This window comes from Gymnoscopelus microlampas (genome assembly GCF_963454915.1).
Source record: "Gymnoscopelus microlampas genome assembly, chromosome: 23".
NCBI lineage: Eukaryota > Metazoa > Chordata > Actinopteri > Myctophiformes > Myctophidae > Gymnoscopelus > Gymnoscopelus microlampas.
In genome coordinates this window covers 10768337-10789105 of record NC_139960.1, presented here as the reverse complement: position 1 = coordinate 10789105, position 20769 = coordinate 10768337, and the positions used below count along the sequence as shown (strand labels likewise).

The 20769-nt window shown below is 41.7% G+C and overlaps 1 protein-coding gene across 2 annotated transcripts; it reads right to left on the bottom strand.

Moving 5' to 3' along the window:
• Positions 1-1708: 1708 nt before the first annotated feature.
• LOC311040265 (N-acyl-phosphatidylethanolamine-hydrolyzing phospholipase D-like) lies at positions 1709-20225 on the bottom strand. 2 transcript variants are annotated; one of them, XM_084050441.1, is made up of 12 exons: positions 19775-20225; positions 17833-17932; positions 13588-13657; positions 12364-12471; positions 11444-11584; positions 10194-10339; positions 9324-9423; positions 7864-7967; positions 7332-7497; positions 6356-6504; positions 5278-5392; positions 1709-4875 (listed from the first exon to the last, which is right to left on the bottom strand). In XM_084050441.1, the coding sequence occupies exons 3-12, from the start codon at positions 13645-13647 to the stop codon at positions 4744-4746; spliced, it is 1221 nt and encodes a 406-aa protein (XP_083906567.1). In that variant the 5' UTR covers positions 13648-13657; positions 17833-17932; positions 19775-20225; the 3' UTR covers positions 1709-4743. The 2 variants fall into 2 exon arrangements, with proteins under 2 accessions (XP_083906567.1, XP_083906566.1); XM_084050440.1 differs by lacking the exon at positions 17833-17932.
• Positions 20226-20769: the final 544 nt, after the last annotated feature.

The window sequence follows — 20769 nt, the reverse complement described above, 5'->3', positions numbered from 1 at the left end:
CTTCTAACTCCTGACAGTTTTTCTTTTAAACTTATGTTGCTATAATATCAGTGCAGTTCTTAAACTTAGCAAAGATATGAGTTTGCTTTAAAAAACAAATATATATATTCAAAGATTTGCACAAACTTTCACGATTAAAAAAAAAATGCAGATCTACAAGCTCGTGCTACGAGCTTGTAGATTATTATAGACTATTTTTGAATAGCCAAAAAATCTAAAATCAAGGTCCACATACATGTCACTGTATACACCAGTAAGACTCCCTAATCGGGAGATAAGCGACCGTAGGTCACATGTATACATAAGAGGGCTGTAACGGCGATTGGTTCCTAGTTGTGTGGGCAATGGATAGTTTTGTTTGGTGGTCTAGCTGTTGGTGTGTGTGTGTGTGGTGTGGGAGAGAGAGTGTGTTTATAGGGGAAAGGAGGGATTGTTTGTGGGGGGCAAGCCCCCGAGTTACGGCATTTTATGTGAGCTGCAGTGGCAGGGGGTCCTCCACTGGGGGCGCCACCACTTTTGCATCCGTTCTGGAGCACCAGGAGTGGGTGGTCCCCGGGAATGCCCCGTGAGCAGCCCCGTTGGGGTGGTCATTTGGTAATTTGTCCACATGTGCTCATTTTCTACACTTGGGGGTCCCCGAGGCCGCTGGGGGTCCCTGGAGCTCCGGGGGTCCTTGGAGGGTGTAGTTTGGCAGGTAAGGAGTGTGTGTGCAAAATCTGGCATGGATCGGGGCAACGGGTGCGGAGATATGAGCAGGGCAAAAGTGTGACGGACGTGTGTGACGGAGTGACGGAGTGACGGACGGACACCTGGAGCAGGTTTCTATAGTAAGTGCGACCTACTGTCGCAACAATACAGTGACATGTCTGATGTCTTTCAAATTTCATTTTCTGTATACGATCCACCACCCATGTTTGTCAAAATAGCACAAACACTTCTAACCGTTCTACCAGCAGTTGATTTGTGATCTTGTTTTAGTCACTTGATAAAAGTTACTCAGACACATACCTGCCTGGCATGAAAACCGGTTGTTCTTCAGTCAAATTATTCTTTACACATGAATTCATGTGTAAATAGCAGATATACAAGCTCATAGCGCGGCACCTATGAGCATGGTTGTGTGTTTGTAATTAGATCAGACCTGCAGACCCGTGTAATTTCCAGTGTAGCAGACACAACTAAAAACGATATTGAGAGAAGTAGTCTCCACCACACATTTATGTGCAATGGTTGTGAAAAATATGCCAATGAAAAATAAAAATGTGTTGAAAAAGTTACAGTTCAGCCATATGACATGTTGACCTTTTTTGCACAGTGTATTTTTTCCTTTAATACTTTATTTCTTTGAAAAAAACAGTGGTGTAAAGTAACTTTACGTTTAAAAATTTACTTAAGTACAATTTTGAGGTATTTTTTACTTTACTAGAGTATTTCCAGTTTTCAGTACTTTTACTTCTACTCCACTACATCTCAGAGTTAAATATTGTACTTTCTACTCCACTACAATTATTTGAAAACTTTAGTTACTAGTTACTTTGCAGATGTAAATTATTATATTATAAAACATCACTTGAGCTCTATTTTATACATAGGCTATTTGAAAATAGCCGATCTACAAGTTCACAATGCGATTGGATTGTAACGTTACAATATTATCTGACTCAGGGAAAACTAAGTGAAGAAAATGCCACACAACCATTTCCAATTCAAGACTTTATTACAACTAAGTCAAATACATCCATCGTTTAGACAGGGGTGAGCTATCATTGGTCTCTTGCTGTTCTAAAAAGGTTGGAATGTTCAATATCGTTATTGTTGCCAGATTGAAAACCTCGGAAAAACTCCAGCTGAACTACAGACAAAACTGTAACTCTTAGACTGATGGTATAGAGTCCACACCCGTCTTTAATCCATTAAAAAAGGAACACAACATTTTGAAACAGTTGGTACAGAAGTGAACAATGTTTCATCCTTCAACCCCAAGACCGGGAACGCATCTGTGTCATTTTAGATTTCTTTTTACTATTCAAAAACAGCAGATCTACAAGCTCATAGCGCGGCACCGAGTACCGCGACTACGAGCTTGTAGATCTGCTATTTTTGAAATCGTGAAAATGTGTGCAAATCTTTGAATATATATATATATATATATATATATGTATACACTGCTAACTCAAATCTTTGCTTCTGGGGGTCCCTGGAACAAAACATTTTGAGATGGGGGTCTGTGGCCGAATACATATCATTTTAGGGGGTCTTTGACATGAAAAAGATTGAGAACCACTGATACATATAGCAATATATGTTTTTTTCACTGTTAGGATTCAGAAGAAAAATAATATATATAAAAATAAAAATATATATTCAAAGATTTGCCCACGGTTTTTCAAAAAGAAAGATAAAAGCAGATATAAAAGCTCATAGCGTGTATATCTGCTATTTTTGAATATAACGTATAAAATAATGGTTAAAGTGCGTTCCCGGTTTTAATGGGTTAATGGGAGTAAACTTTGAATGTGAAATCTAAAACCCATTCATGGTCTTGTTGGCATGTTAGAACACAAAAATGTAACTCAGGCTTCAGGTTCCCCTGGGTTCACATCAGTGAGGACCTGAGCAGGTCAAGAGGTCAACACCACACAGGTTTCAGTTGAATTCCTGGTGGCCAAGACAGTGGCTTTTCTGCACAGCAGGCTGAAGCCTGATTTAGTTGTGTGCGGGTGTCGTGCACAGATAGACCATTATCGTTGCTGTCGGGCAGAAACCTCTTATCTCTATATTTTAACTATTGGTGTTTCTTTCGTAAATTAACACCCTGCTTTTTTTCCCTGCATTTTTATCCCACTATTTTGTAGTCAATGCCTAAGCTTGTAAAAAGCCTCCGTCTGTCTAATCAATGGGGTCACTAATGCCACGTAGCATAGCGGGCACGATCACCGCATGCGATGATAAGCTTGAAGCATAATTAACTCACTAAAAAGTGGGTTCCAAGAATAAAGGAACTGACGGACGACCCCACCCTGGGGTATACACATTGCTGGGAGCCTCGGTGCAGTCTATTGAACAAGACCCATTAGGCATGGAGACATCAGTCAACCTCGCAAGGGTGAACGCACGCCTAGCCCCGGTCCAGGCATGGCTCCTTGGCTGTTTGCGGCCCTGGATGAATCCCGCAATCGCCCCTCAGGTCCTGCCTAGACTAGGATTACTGCATGTTTTTTGTGAGGGCACTAGTACCTACCCTAGGGGACACGGGGAGAACATGCAAACTCCACACAGAGTAGGCCCTTTCGCCAACCCCACCCAGGGTATGGGCACTGATAACGCGGAGGAGAGGACACGCCCACAGCGTCCCCGCCGTAAATCGAACCCAGGACCTTCTAGCCGTGAGGCGACAACGCTACCGACTGCGCCACGTGTCCTACTTGATCACACTACAGCGTCACACAAAAGCATCAAAAGTAGCAGATCGACAAGCTCGAAACGCATCGCTTTGTGCCGCATTTTGAGCTTGTAGATCTGCTACTTTTGATGCTTTTGAATTCGAATCCTGAAAAGTAACTGTTTTGCACATAGGAGGTTTCCACCCGACAGAGAAGATATACAAGCTTATACTGTAGATCGGCTATTTTCAGTGTGCCACACCCTCGCACAACTACGTATGCACAAATCCACGGAGCGCTGCACTGTAGGTGGCGCCGCCATTGCTGCGGTGTCAGACTCGATCGGCTGCTGCTGCGCGGTGTCAGTCAGCTGCAGTCACTGACTGCTCACGTTACTCTTTTACCTGCTTTTTACTAACTTTTACTAACACTTACTTTACAAAGATGTACAGAAAATCAGGATGAACCTGTGTAGTTTATGGCTGCTCCAACAGCCAAGCAGGTAAAGAGTAACGTCACCAGACGGACAGAACCGCAGCAGCAGCTGACTGAGTTTGACACCGCAGCAATGGCGGCGCCACCTACAGGGCAGCGCTCTGTGGATTCGTGTATACATCGGGCTTAAAAAGATGTTGGGCATGGACTCTAGCATGCTCTGCAACTTGTGAAAACATAAATCACCTTGAACTTCCGTCTGATTTCTGCCCCTGTGTTTTACACAGTAAAACATTATAAACACACAAACACTGTAACATTTACAGTGAGCACTAACCGACTGTTTATTTTTTGGAATTACACACCGCAAGCAATGCAGGAGCCATTGGCGAAAAACTCTCCCATCGGTGAAACTCTCGCCCAACGTTTGCGTCGACAACGCTGCGGTCTGCGTCGTTGTTCCAGCTGATCGGACTAACTCTTTGGTTGGCTCACAAATGACTTTTTTGCTTTTAAAAGCACATTAAAAACTCAAGCCAAGTAGCTGGTTTTAGGATGCAGAATTTGATTCTATAATCGCCACTTTCTAAAAAAACATAATAATAATTGGCAACTGACGCTTTAATACTGCACTCAACTGCATTATTGAAAAGTGACAAAAGTTGATTAAACACAACATTTGGACAAAAACTGTATAGGAAACTCAGTATCCTAGATAACACATTACAGATCCGTCCTACCCTGTCTCCCTCTCAGCTTTCTACATTGTCTTTCTGGTCAGGAAGTCAACAGAATGAAACCTGACCATTATGATGATGAAACATTCAGAGTTGGAGTCTGTCGGTACTATGTGACGGACGCGGTGATGTCATCACCTGTCCCTCTGATGTCATCTGCCAGAGACATCCCCCTTCACGTGATGTCATCAGTGGAGGACGTCCTTTGGCGGCGATGTCAGCAGGCGTGTCTCCCCGTGGGTCAAAGTGAAGAAGATGTCTGGAGGTAAATTCTTCTTCTCCAACGCCTCTTTGAGACGGAGAGGCGGATCCAGGTAAGGCTGAGGGAGAGAGAGAGAGAGAGAGAGATGGGTGGAGGGGAGGAGAGAGGGATAGACAGAGGGAGACGTGGGGAAGTAGGGGGGGAGAGATGGAGAGAGAGAGAGAGAGGAAAAGAAGAATGAGAGGTAGAAAGGGTAGAGGGGTTGATGGAGAGAGAAGTTGTGGAGAAAGAGAGACAGAGAGAGTCAAAGGCATTCTTGACAGTGTATTTGGTGTATTTGGTTGTGTATTATTGTATGTCACACTTCTTTCTTGCTCTTATCTCACACACACACACACACACACACACACACACACACACACACACACACACACACACACACACACACACACACACACACACACACACACACACACACACACACACACACACACACACACACACACACACACACAGCTACCTCATATGCAAGGGCGAATGTTCCCCAGTGAATGGCCACAGAGTGTTTAGCCTGAACGTCTATGTGGATCTGAACAGCTTCTTCTGGATCCACATGCTGTCCACGCATTACATCCCTGCAGGACACACACACACACACACACACACACACACACACACACACACACACACACACACACACACACACACACACACACACACACACACACACACACACACACACACACACACACACACACACACACACACACTCACACACACACACACACACACACACACACACACACACACACACACACACACACACATTAGGGTTCCAACTCCAATAGGTAGAGTGTACAGTACTGGGGCCAGTTGCACACTAAGTTCAAACTTAGCCTAGTTATACTGTAGCTTAAACGGCTTTTAAAAAGCCATTTAACCCATTTAGCCGGGAAAGTATCTGTGTCATTTTTAGATTTCTTTGGCTATTCAAAAATAGCAGATATACAATCTCCGCTCATAGCGCGGCACCGAGTGCCGCGCTTTTCTATTAGTACCAGGTTTTTTTGTGCAGTTCCATGCGGGGCCAAGCACTAGCAATGCGCAGAGGGGTTTGGGGAGGGGGTACTTGAGGGGGGGTCCAGTGCAATGGAAAAAACAAACAAAATGAGTAGAGCAGAGCAGAGGTGAGACAAGATGAGATGATGCTATGTACTGTATGTGTAGGGCAGTGGTTCTCAAACTTCTTCATGTCAGGGACCCCCAAAATGATATGTACTTGGCCGCAGAAAATATTTTGTTCCCCCCCAGAAGCAAAGATTTGAGTTACAATTAAATGTTCGCTTTAAAAATACAGTATATACATTCAAAAGGTTTGCACAAATTTTCTAGATTTAAAAAAAAATGCAGATCTACAAGCTCATAGCGCGGCACTCGGTGCCACGCTATGAGCTTGTATATCTGCGATTTTTGTGGTTAAAATGATTGTGATCCTATATTAACACATTTTGCTGGGGACCCCCTGGAACCCCGCCCAAGGACCCCACCACGTTGAGAACCAATGGTATATAGGGTATATGGGTGACTGTGTGCGAGACCTGGGCAGGTAGGCTCCTATAGGGATAGCAGCGAGGTTGAAGGGTCCAAAGCGTCGTCCGATCTCCAGGAAGGAGGAACAGTATCCGGTATCACCAGCGAAGAAGAACCGGTGAGCTGGACCCAACACTGACCAGCTCCCCCACAGAGACTGAGTGACCACACAAAATAAACAAGTTCAGGAGCCCTGACAGCAAAGTTACAGCAAAAACAAATAGTGGTCGGCCGATGAATCAATATTTGGCTTAAAAAAAGACAAAAAGGCCAACAATTGACCGAATTTCAGACAATTTCTTCTCCTTTTTTGCCCATCTGTAGTTTATAACACTGATCACAGCTTTCTATGTCCATTAGCAAGTGATCCTGGATATATAAAAACATGGGTTAACGTAGTCTGGGAGGCTTCGGCTCAAAGCCTGGACAGCAGGGGCGCGGCCACTGCGTTCTGATTCAAATCAACAGCCAATGAAGAAAAGGGGGCGGGATCCACATGCAGTGGGTGTTGCATGTAAATAGGAGCGACGGGAAGCAATTTCCCCTTGAGAAATTGCGGCCGCCATTGTTGTGTACTGCTGTTTGCCTCTCGTCAGACTTTTTAGACGAGTTGCACAGCTCTCAGACCGGTAAGAGGCGTGTCCGCTCAGATTCTGAGCGTAAGTTACATCCCGCCCACAAATACAGGGGTTTTGGCCCAGAAGTTCCTCGCCCCTCATAACCCAATTATACAAAGAAATGACTGACTTTAATAACTTTATATTTAAAAAAAAAAACATCAATAGTGGAAATAGCTGAGTGAGCTTGTAGATCTGCTCTTTCCACTATTTTTGGAAATGTTTGAAAATATATGAACATTTTTCAACATGGAAACGATTATGATGATTATGACAAAATAATTGCGATTATCTCAAATAATTGTGATTATCTCAAATATTTGCTATTAGACGATGATGTAATAATTGTGACAGGCCTAATGCCGACCTTATTGTCGTCCAGCGCGTTGCGTTTGCTCCAGTGCTGAGCAGGGGTGCACACGAATGTGATGTCATCGTGACCCGGCACACAGTTTTCCTCCCACCAGTCGAGTTCCATGACGTTCTCACAGCCTGCCTTCGCCAACCAATCCATCAAACCCATGGGTACAAACCTAGCACACACACGCATGCATGCACGCACGCACAGACGCACGTTTCTATATCACTAGGTCAAGCTCAAACAATCCCCTATAATGTTGTTTTTAACCAGATACTGACCAGTCTTTAAAGGGCTCGTACTCTTGATAAGGTTAGAAGAAAAGAAACACCTTGGCACTTTCTAGTTTTTTAACAGTAGGCCTAATGAATAGAAGAAATACCTATGTCTATGTTGTTCGATGTTGTTGTTTTTTTTTGTATTTTTTCTATTGTTATGCATTTATGAATTAATTGAAGAATATATAATATGTGAGTATTTAAACATTTCTGATGTCTGTCTGGATGTCTTTTGTTCTGTAAGAATAAAAAAAAAAACATACCAGCGCAGATCCCCTCCAAAGCGAGAGTTCAGACTAGCCACTGTCCCTGTGTCCAGGTGGTCGTAGTGAGAGTGACTGATCAGCACAGCATCTATCCTGGGGAGCTAGAGGAGACGGGACAACCGAGGAGAGATGAAAGGAGGAGGAGATGTAAAGAGTAGTGAAGATCACAGAGAGATTCAATTGATTTGATGCCGGGGCCTCGGGTAGAGCTCAGGCTAATTAAATTGTAGACAGACGAGCAGTGGTGGGAAAAGTATGTTTTACTAAAGTAAAAGTATCAATACTGCAATGTAGATATACTCTGTTACAGGTAAAAGTCGAGTAATGCAAAATTTACTTGAGTAAAAGTACAAAAGTATTGGCATCAAAATATACTTAAAGTACCAAAAGTAGAAATACTCATTATGCAGAAATGTCCCATTTCAAGTTTTCAAAATGTATTGAAATCTTTTGAAAATAGCAGATCTACAAGCCCACAATGCGTCGCGATGCGACGCATTGTGGGCTTGTAGATCTGCTATTTTCAAATGGCCGAAATGTATATAGGGCTGAAGTGGTTACTGTATATATTTTGTAATAATAATCAAAATCTTCAAAGTATCTAGTAACTAAAGTTTTCAAATAACTGTAGTGGAGTAAAAGTGCAGTATTTGCCTCTGAGATGCAGTGGAGTAGAAGTAAAAGTACTGAAAATTGGAAACACTACAGTAAAGTAAAAAATCCTCAAAAGTGTACTTAAGTACAGTACTTGAGTACATGTACTTAGTTACTTTCCACCACTGATAGGAGGGGAGATGACAAGAGTAGTGAAGATCACAGAGAGATTGAATTGATTTGATGCCGGGGCCTCGGGTACAGGGCTCGGACTAATTAAATTGTAGACAAGACGAGCTCCAACACCACAGGCCAGGGGTCGGGCTCGGGCTGGAGTTTTGGGCTCTCCGTGCAGGGCTCTAGCCCAAGTACGGTACAGGGTGGTCCCTCTATCACAGTGGTTCTCAACCAGTGGTCCTTGAGGGGGTTCCAGTGGGTCCCCAGCCAAATTAGTAGTTAGGAACCAAATTGACCCCTTGTGTGTATGTAACTCTTGAGAGTGTACACATTGTACTCTCTCAGAGTTAAACGAACACTAATGATGATGATACAGTGTAGATTGGGACCGCCAAGAAATCAAAATGGTTGAGTCCCTGGCATATCTTTTCAAATGGGGGTCCGTGGGTCCGTGTCAACTTGGGGGTCCTTGACACAAAAAAGGTTGAAAACCACTGCTCGATCAAACAAAAGGGAGGAGGGCGCACACCAGTAATGGTGAGGTGCTGCTGACCTTGGTACGTCAATATGAAAAGAAAGAAAGAGGCCACACACTCGTAGCCACGATGCAGGACTTATTTGGAAACCAACGTTTCGACCACGCAAGGTCTTCTTCAGGGAATGACAGGGTGGTCCCCACTACCAACCTGTTGGACGGTACAGGGTGGTCCGCGGTATCGTTTGGGGCCCAGGAACTGCAGCGGTGAGGCCCTCTGGCTGAAGATGGGGTCGGTCAGGATATTCAACCTATATGGACATTAAAATGATGTGTTGTGACTCACGTGCTCTCATCGTACCGTCATACAGTACAACAATTGTGGTGCTATTTTTGACAAATGTTAGCCCCCAGAATATGGACACTAGGCTTCATGTGGGAAATTACGGAAATGACCAGTGGTGGAAAAAGTACTCAATTGCTTTACTTAAGTAAAAGTATCAATACTGCAATGTAGAAATACTCTGTTACAAGTAAAAGTCCGGAATTCAAAATTTACTTGAGTAAAAATAAAAAAAGTATTGGCATCAAAATGTACTTAAAGTACCAAAAGTAAACATAGTCATTGTGAAGAATGTCCCATTTCACAAGTTCAAAATGGATTTAAAAAATAGCAGATCTATAAGCTCACAATGCGTTGCAATAGATCTGCTATATTCAAATGGCCGAAATATATAAATAGGGCTGAAGTGGTTAATGTATGTTTTGTGAGAAATAATCTAAATCTGTAGTGACTAGTAACTAAAGTTGTCAAATAATTGTAGTGGAGTAAAAAGTACAATATTTGCCTCTGAGATGTAGTGGAGTAGAAGTAAAAGTATTGAAAACGGGAAATATCCCAGTAAAGTAAAAATTCCTCAAAACAGTACTTGTAATTAGTTACTTTACACCACTGATGGACACTAGGCTTCATGTGGTTAGAGGGGAAATGACAACTACCATTGTAAACAGTGCTAATGTTGGATAAATACTTTCACAATGACTACCACTGTTGTGGATAAATACATGGGGGTCAACCAACCCGTCCAGTTCCACCAGCACACAGGCGTGTCCCAGCCAGGTGACCCGCAGACCTGGAGCAGAGGGCTTCTCACTGCTGTTCAGCTCTGATGAGGAAGCACTACGCACAAAATATGGAACCATCACTGGTAGCGCAGAGTCTAGAACCTGGAGAGAGGGAGGGAGAGAGGGAGAGGGAGAGAGAGAGAGAGAGAGGTATGTTGCTAGTTAGTTAGTTATAATAACCTCTTTACGAATAGCAGGCATGCAAATTGGTTAGTAGGCCTGTCACAATTATTACATAACCGCCTAATCATTATATGGCTGTATTTCTGAGAATGCAGCCAATCATAACAAACTTTATTATGCTGAACATTGAGCAGATTATAAAACCATAAAAGTAAATAGAAGCCTATATATACCAATAACCAAATAATATCTTGCATCATTTCTCGTATAGTAGTGAACACCAAAAAGGTTATAAGCAAGAAACAATTTGACCTGCCACATTGCATGCACTATGTCTTTCTTCTGACTACTGTGACACGCACAACATTAAAGTTACAGATACAAGCACACTATTTCCAGGAAACTAAGTCATACATGCCTTTCAGTTTGCCATTTTTCTATTGTAATAAACTCATATCCTAGAGCCAGGGACATGCACAGATAGACTCTAGGTGGCGCTAGAGCACCTGCCCTTTGCCCTCTTGACCAGAAGTGCCCTTTTGAAAAAAAGAAAAAAAGTTTTTTTTACTGCAGGGGTCTTCAACAGGGGGTCCGGGACCCCTAGGGGGTCCTCAGAGTTACTACAGGGGGTCCGCCAATTCTTTATGTGATATGATTTTTCTTTTTACCATAACCACTCGAAACCTAGCATCCCTTTTCTGAGGAGAACTTTAGCCAAAAATAGCAGATCTACAAGCTCACAACGCCTCGCGCTGCGAGGCGTTGTGGGCTTGTAGATCTGCTATTTTTGGCAAAGAGGTATAGGTGTAGAGGGAAAAAAGAGCAGACCAAGTCAACAAAAAAAACGTATCATTTACTTGAGCACTTGTCCCTCAAAATGTCTGTGCACGCCACTGCCTAGAGCAGCTAGACGAACCAGTGTCTGGCATGACGTTGCATTAGATGCAACACGTGATGAAAACCATTCATATAAACGATGATCGTCTTAATAATCATACGACTGGCTATAATTTGCCCATATATCATAGACGATAGATGTATATTAAGTGTATATCAATATAACTGTCAGTTAGTTGCAGTTACCTCTGTACTAGTAGGTATGTTGCTGTTGTTCTTGTCCAGCAGCATGAAGCGGAGCAGAGTACCGTAGGAGGGGAAGGTCCACGTGGGCCAGGGGTTGGACCAGCGGCCATGTTTGTCCCGACACGACCTCGTCACTTCCTCCTGCCAGCACAACATAGAATCAAATCAAGTATTGATCAAAATGTATTCAACATTAAAACTCATTCACTGCCAATGACGTCTTTTGGGGTTTTTTTTTTTTGTATTATTATTTGTAACTCAAATCTTTGCTTCTGGGGGGTCCCTGGAACAAAACATTTTCAGATGGGGGGGTCGGCGGCCAAATACATATCATTTTGGAGGTCCTTGACATGAAAACGTTTTGAGAACCACTGACATATAGCAACATGAGTTTTTCAGAAAACTGTTGGGATTTAGAAGACATTTTGTAGAATCGGAACCTCAGGCCTTAACCCATTAAGACCTGGAACTGTGTCATTTTTAGATTTGAGCTAAAAAGCATTATTTTACACTTTGGGCTATTCAAAAATAGCATATATACAAGCTCGAGCTAGCATATATACAAGCATATATACAAGCATATATACAAGCTCGAGCTTGTAGATCTGCTATTTTTGAAAATGTGTGCAAATCTTGAACATATACATTTTTAACTCAAATCTTTGCTTCTGGGGGTCCCTGGAACAACATATTTTGATGGGGGTCCGCGGCCAAATACATATCATTTTGGGGGTCCTAGACATGAAAAAGATTGAGCACCACTGATATAGAAACATACGTTTTTCAGAAAACTGTTGAGATTTAGGAGACATGTAGAATCGGCTTCAAGTCTCAATGGGTTGATGGATTAATGATTAAGATGAGGAGGTAATGTGATATGAGGAGATGATAAGGAGGTGTTTTTTTAATTTTATTTTTACCTCCAGTCTGTAGTCCATTCTGTAACTCCTGGAGGGGGTGGAGAGAGTCGTATTCTCTTCACCCTCTCCACCCTCTGCTCCACCTAACAGACTCTCACCCACATTCACCTACGCACGCACACACACACACACACACACACACACACACACACACACACACACACACACACACGGTTTTCTTTAGTAAATTATTAGTGCTCCGGGCTCTCTCATCTCTGTCAGAGTTTATATTTATTTCACAATAGAATCTGGTAATGTATGTTTATTTTCAATATAACAAATGGGTGAAAATCAGAACAGGACTGGAAAAAGAATTACACTATCAAATATAAACATAATAATATAATAATATAGCAGATCCTAAGTGTGACCTACTTGTTTAACCCAAGACCTGGAACTGTGTCATTTTTAGATTTGAGCTAAAAAGCATTATTTTACAATTTGGCTATTTTTGAAAAATCGTCAAAATGTGTGCAAATCTTTGAACGTATATATTTTTTAAAGCGAACATTTTTAACTCAAATCTTTGCTTCTGGGGGTCCCTGGAACAAAATATTTTGATGGGGGTCCGCGGCCAAATACATATAATTTTGGGGGTCCTTGACATGAAAAAGATTGAGCACCACTGATATAGAAACATACGTTTTTTCAGAAAACTATTGGGATTTAGGAGACATGTAGAATCGGCTTCAGGTCTCAATGGGTTAAATGGGGGTGTCTGAGAATGTGTATCTCTACCGCACAACATTTTCTTCAGTAAAGAATGTCGGGCACCCAATGTACATTTGTTTCACCCCCCTTTTCTTTCTCTTTTTAATCACTTCAGGTGAATCTTAGTCTCTCAAAACAGACAATCCTCCACAATCTTAACGCTAGTCTGTAAAAAGGTGACAGGTGTCATCTGTTATTTCCATTCATTCACCATTTTCCTCACTGTTTTTGAATTTCCATTTCTGATAAGCATCAAGCTCGACAGGCTTCAACTCATTAGACAGAAGTGGGGGGAGGGCGAAACATCCGCTTTATTTTCTCATAATTTTCAGCTCACAGCGAGTTGCATTGCAACGCATTGTGAGCTTGTAGATCAGCTAATTTTGACATGCCCAAGCAGGGATGCCTGGTTGAAAATGTTTAAAAAAAACATAAAACCAAAAAACCTTGCTTAGTACAGCACATCATATATAGTGATGGTATAATTTAGTATTTACATTGTGAAAACATTACCTCCAGGTCCAACACCTTCTCATCTGATCCTTTTCTGTCTGAGGACACGGCCTGCTCCATGAGTGCAGTGCTGCACACACACACACACACACACACACACACACACACACACACACACACACAGTTTGCATACTGTTAGGCATACAGTATCCATATATTTAAATATTATTTGAATGCAGTCTATAAAATAGCGATCATCGCCCCACACACACACACACACACACACACACACACACACACACACACACACACACACACACACACACACACACACACACACACACACACACACACACACACACACACACACACACACACACACACACACACACACACGTTTATTCAAAGCAGGCCTGAACAACGGACATTCTAACTCAGAGACCTGTTATTACTACTACCACTAAAACTACCACTACTATTATTACTACCACTACCTGCAACTACTATTACTACCCCTACATACACATACTGTATATAACAGTTTACTATTACTACCCCTACATACACATACTGTATATAACAGTTTACTATTACTACCCCTACATACACTAACTAACACTATATAACCATATCAAGCTTGCAGCAACATACAAGGCTGTTGTCAAGAGGCAGCCTGCCTGCCCTCACCAGTGGTGCACTTAAGTACAATTTTGAGGTATTTGTACTTTACTTATACATTCTGTATAATGAGTACTTTCTACTTTTGGTACTTTAAGTACATTTTGATATCAACACTTTTACTCAAGTACATTTTGAATTTCGGACATTCACTTGTAACAGAGTATTTCCATATTGCAGTATTGATACTTTTACTGAAGTAAAAGATTTCAGTACTTCATCCACCACTGGCCCTCACCAGGCTCGTCCAGCAGTGGTCAGAGAGGAGCCGAGGGAGTGTGTTTCAGGACAACAGACTGGGGACTTATTTGTGGAGGTCTGCGGTGAGGACATCAATGGACTCTGCCATTGTGCTCCACACTACATCAGGTTCTGTGAGGGGAGCATTGTATGGCCACCAGAACGGTGCGCTGCTTTTTCCAACAACAAGCCCCGGATCAATGGGTCCATTTATAGGCCTGTTTGTGTTGATCAGGAAGAAGCGGGCTTTCACGGTATGGGACACCACTAAGGGGGGGCAAGGCTGTCCAGGACGAGTTTAAAAGGGCTTGTGCGGCAGCCAAGGGGTGTTACAAGGACACACTGGAGGGCATGCTACACTTGCTACAGGCCTGCAGCACCAGAGAGGTTCCTGGATGTACACACGAACAATAAACTGTAGGGCTGCAACAGTTAATCAAACTAATCGATTCAATTAGGGATGCATGCAAATGATCGATTAATTCATTAATTGATATCATATATAATTGATAACCTTATCGATCGATGAACTCTTTCACTGCCAGACTTATTTATGGCTGTGAATTTTTTTTTTTAATCAAACGTTTTTTAACTCGTGATAACTCGTTCTTGGCACTCAGCGAGTTAACCGATTAATTGATGAGCGGCTTTTTTTAGGGACCAAAAGGAAAATTCTTGTCCGAAACCAAAAATAAGTGCAGAAACATAATTGCCTTGATGTATATAACATTAACGAGCATCAACGAGCATCAGCTGGACACAGACACACACACCTCCCATCTGCAGTGCTCTATGGAGTCTGTCTCACTTCTCTCCAAAAGCCCATGATGGAATATAATTAAGGATTACTGTGATTATTATGGTAGGCTCACATTTGATATCACACACACCATACCTGTAACTTTTGCTAGCCCCCCCCCCCCCTAGCGGATGGCTAGCTCTGTAGTTAAAACTGGACACTGGATGTGGTTGCGGAGGTGAGCAGGATGAGGAGGAAGCTGAACCCCTCCCATCCCCTTTGTGGTGTGCTAGTTGGAATGAGGAGCACATTCAGCCACAGGCTCATCGTCTCCCGGTACAAGACGGAGCGACTTGGTCAGTTCTTTGTGCCGGTAGCCAAAACAAAGCCCCCATATGTTCTGCTCTTTTCTTGAATTAATGAATCCTGCTTGACCCTAGCACTCTCACACACAGACTACTGGAACGTACGCTACAGATTACAGAACCATATGATGCCTGTTTGTGTAACTGCTGTTAAAGTTTCATTATTGATAGATTGTATGTTATCAGATATCCGTCTCATATCCACTCTTGATAGTCTGTAGTTTGCATAATATAGCCATTCATAGACGATAGATGTATGGTTGTGCATTAATATTACATTACATACCTATTCATAAATCAATATATACGGTACATTATATTAACGCATTCAGACCAAGTGCCTGACTGCAAGTGTTTGACTATTCAGTCAATTATTTATTTTTTATATCCGTAAATTAAAAAAGATGTATTCTTATCTCTCTACTCTTACATGTGCATATGACACCTGGATTTACCCACAGGAGGAATCAATAACAGTCTGTCTGTCTCTCTATTTATCTATATAAACTACTACTACTACTACTACTACTTTAATACTGCAACTAATACCTATTCTACAACTACTACCACCACTACAAATACGACCTCAACTAGTTGCACAACTACTGCAGAGGTTAGGACTCAGCATATTAAATGAACTCGACCCCTGTCAAAATATCTCATCCGCCTGACTTTTTCGGCCCCTGAGCCAGTGGTTGAGAAACCCCACGAGGAGAAGTTCAAGTGCTGGTGTATTATTGATGAGAAATGACATCATCCTCTTGTTCTAGCACTCCCTGACACACACAAACATGCACCTGTCCCACAACAGCAGTGTTAACGTCCCACACCCCTCCTCCTGGCCTACCAGATCCTATAAGTACACGTCCATGACGGTCATACATGCACACGCACACACCCCACCACATCATCTGTGCATACTTTTTCATTCAATGTCTGCTGCTTCCAACGTTTATTAGGGTTAGATCGATGCTCACCGCATCAATCTGAGGCGGATATCAACACAACCAGAGACCCCTGGGGACCGTGGGGCTGGAACAAATGCTCTGACAGCTAGAGTTTGACGCAACAGTATACTGCATACTGTAAAATCCTGAGGATTAACTCTGAGTGTACGTACGGTAATGCTGTATACAGTGTTATTTTTATCAATTTCTAACTCTGGGAGTGTGCAGGTGTAACCACATCATGGACACATTACATTACAGTCATTTAGCAGACGCTTTTATCCAAAGCAACTTACAGTACAATAAGTGCAGTCCTCACAGTTACTACAGGGGGTCCGCCAAATCTTTGTGTGATAGGATAATGATTTTTCCTTTAACCACTTGAACCCTAGAATCCCTATTCTGAGGAGAACTTTACAACGCCTCGCAGTGCGAGGCGTTGTAAAGCTTGTAGATCGGCTATTTTTGGCAAAGAGATTTTGGTGTAAAGGGAAAAAAGAGCAGACCAATTACAGAGTGAAAGGTCAAGTTTCTGATAGTGCCGTCAAAGAACTCTATGAAGTTCTCTATGAAATCTATCACAAAGTTTAATCTGCAGAACTATTTAATGCAATATGTAGTGGGGGGGGGTCCCTGCTTAATCCCTTTCTCTGCTAAAAACGTTGAAGACCGTTGAGTTACACAGTTAATTTTCTCAGTTTGACTACAAAGACATGTCACCGGCTGGCTGCCTGCAGCACAGCTGAAGTGTTGTGTACTTGTGTGTACATTAAATCATATGGAGCGTAGACGAGGCTCAGTGAATGGACTTTAACACGGCTCTCCGACACAGCCATGCTGCAACAATGGAGCTTTTGTGGAGCTACAGCAGCCAAAAACAATGATGATTGCATGGCAAACATGCTGATGGGGTCATAATATATGAAAGACAAATTCACACCAAAGAGAGTCTCTCTCTCTCTCTCTCACACACACACACACACACACACACACACACACACACACACACACACACACACACACACACACACACACACACACACACACACACACAGAAACTGATTTATCAGCATCATCAGAGGAAAAATACAAATACTGCAAAAAAACATATTTTTTCCTCCTTACAAACAACAAACAATAGTTCCAGGAAGTCACTCATACATACCTGATGATGATGAGTAACAATATTGTATTATTGTCCATAAACTGACACATATTGAGGCAGTATTCAGCTGGGTACATCGTTATAAAACCATAATTCCCAACCCAAATGTTCCTGGTATACGTTTATAAATGAATACATATGTTATTGTTATGGTCTATATATTCCACCTACCTGAAATATGTTGAATACAGCAAAACAAACAGTTGCTGTAATGTTGTCACTGATGACTCGTTGGTTCTGGATGTCTGTAGTTATAAGTCATTTACCAGATCTATAGAATATAGTTTAAATTTGTCCGTTATGATTATTTATTTCAGATGATCATATTCTGGACACTAAACCCACACACTACACAAGACACTGTCGGTAAACGCAGACAGATTGTATGGGTGTTACATTGCAATTCGTGAGCTATGTAATTATGTGACCCCAGAGGTCGCTGCTTTAATGTTTTTGCTAATGGCGGTGGTATTGGATGTTTGTTTAGTTTGGTCAGGTCAGATTTTATGGCAATTATTATGAAACAGTGACATTTTTTGCTGCTATTTCAGGCTGAAACTGAAAGGTTAAAGATATCTTTCGATTGCATTTGAAAACTTCTCACCATTTTAACATGTGGATGATGTATATGAATATTTTCAAAACACTATAGTTTAAAAAATATTTTAAAAGCTTAAGGTGCCGATGATATTTCATCAGCATCCGCGATCCAATATTTCACGCAATTTTGACAGTGACTCTGTCAAAAACGCGACTCCTTGAAGCCAGCAATAAATTGCAGGTCACCAATTCCTATGTAACGTCAGTAACAGACGTTAGAGTAGATCTGACGTCAGGGCAAAATCCCTCCTCCTGATATCATGACGTCACTCAGGCGGCTCGCTCAGCAGGTCTTCTATGTTGCCCTTTTATTAATAAAATAATTATAATAATAACAATACATTATTTTGGAACTTATGCGAATTCTGTGATTTTTTGGGGGGCAAATGTGGGTTGAGAATTAATTCATAATTGGGTATTTTGGGCAAATTTTTAAGAAAAAGTCTGTTTCCACTAAGTTGGGTTTTCAGTAGCCCTGAAACATGACTGTCATGGCGCTACTTGTTCCTGTTTTTTGAGAATGTTATATTTACAACCCGTACATCTACAAAAACGTTCAGATTTCAAATATAAAGTGCTGACCCCACGGCCACGGATGTTTCATGTTAAAACGCCCATGTCTAAGTACCCGTATCCTCCGTATTGTTCAATAAAAAGCATTTTAATCCGATCGAATTGTCTTCATATGCTTTTAACGACACGTCCCTAACGGTTGGGAGGTGTAATTGCACTCTGATACATTATTTAAAGATTTTGGAAAATGACCGCCGATCGGATTAAAATGCTTTTTATTGAACAATACGGAAGATACGGGTACTTAGACCCAGGCGCTTTAACTTGTTACATCCGTGGCCCCCCGTAAGCACTTTAAATTTGAAATCTGAACGTTTATGTAGATGTACTGGTTGTAAATATAACATTTTCAAAAACCAGGACCAAGTAGCGCCATGACGCTTGTGACAGACGAGCGTCATGTGAACCATGGCTAGGTTTTCAGATGTTTCACAGCGAGTTCAAAATCATTCTTCTCTAGTATGTGGACAGTCGTTATTTTAGATCAGTGGTTTTCAACCTTTTTTGCGTCAAGGACCCCCAAATTGACACATATTAGCCCACGGACCCCCATTAAAGATATGCCAGGGACTCACTCAACCATTTAGGTTTATTGGGGGTCTTAATCTGCACTGTATCACCATCATCAGTGTTCATTTAACTCTGAGAGGCCCATTTGGTTCCATTTGTACACTCTCAGAGTTACAGAAAATCAGACATAAGGGTCAATTTGGTCGCTAACTATTAATTTGGCTGGGGACCCCCTGGAACACCGTCAAGGACCGCTGGTGGTCCCCGGACCACTGGTTGAAAACCCCTGTTTTAGATTACAGCTGGTTTCAACAGCCATGTGCAAAATTATGTGTTGATCAACACGTTTTCTCTGTGTCGCTTGCCAAAAACAACAGATCTACAAAGGCCAATAACTCCTCTGGGTTGGACATTGGAGTTGACTGCTTACCTGGAACTCTGTCTCTTGTAAGAGGTGACTCCTCGCGATAAGCATGACTTCAAACGAGGAGTGAACGCGTTTGATTTACCAAAGTTCAACAGAAACACTGACGAGCGACATAACAATAGCACAGAGTCCATTCATATTTACACAGGAGATACTATTAAACAAGAAAACTGTGTTCATATGATGTGACACAATAATAACCAGTACAGTTACAACTTCAACTTCCTACATCCTATAGCCAGGGGGACGATCGTGCTGTGATTGGCTATACGTTGGTTGCCATGGAGAAAGAGGTCGAATGGGTTCATAAAATGGAAAATGTCCTTTGGCTTCAGTCAGTGGTGGAAGAAGTACTCAAATGTTTTACTTAAGTAAAAGTATCAATACTACCAAAATGTAATTCAGTAAAGTACAAAAGTATTGGCATCAAAATATACTTACTAAAATACCAAAAGTAGAAGTACTAAAATGTTTGAAAATAGCCAATCTACAAGCTCACAACGAGTCACATTTGAAATAGCCCATGTATAAAATAGGGCTTAAAGGGAATATTTCACTTTCCTAAAATGTTTTGGGTAATTTGATCATCTACTCAGGCTTTTGTGAGCCCCCCAGGCAGTTTTTAAGTTGGTTGATTCAGTATTTAGATATTTGATATTCATTTTATCAGACACGTCCCTTTCCTATACAAACCCATTATAACTTCAAACTCCATTTTAACCATGTTAGATTCATCAAAAACACCCGTCCTTGGTTCTGGTGACTCACCCTGCCCTCCTTATACGTGAGGGGGCTGTTTATTTTCGATACCCTTTTTCATTTTTCATTTTTTTCATTTTACCCAAAAACATTTAAAATAAATGAAAAAAGTAATTGAAAAAGCACAGTCTCCTCAGGTATTAAAAGGACAATATCAGTCACCAGAACCAAGGATGGGTGTTCACCATTAATACTAGTTGAATATACTTTCATTGTTAACTGTTAACTGTGAGCTCAGT

Coding starts and splice junctions, on each gene's coding strand:
- LOC311040265 (XM_084050440.1), bottom strand. CDS start 19,905: ATGGACTCTGTGCTATTGTTATGTCGCTCGTCAGTGTTTCTGTTGAAC. Junction 12,472..13,587: donor AGAAGGTGTTGGACCTGGAG/GTAATGTTTTCA, acceptor GTGCGTGCGTAG/GTGAATGTGGGTGAGAGTCT. Junction 9,424..10,193: donor GTGCTGGTGGAACTGGACGG/GTTGGTTGACCC, acceptor ATGTCCATATAG/GTTGAATATCCTGACCGACC.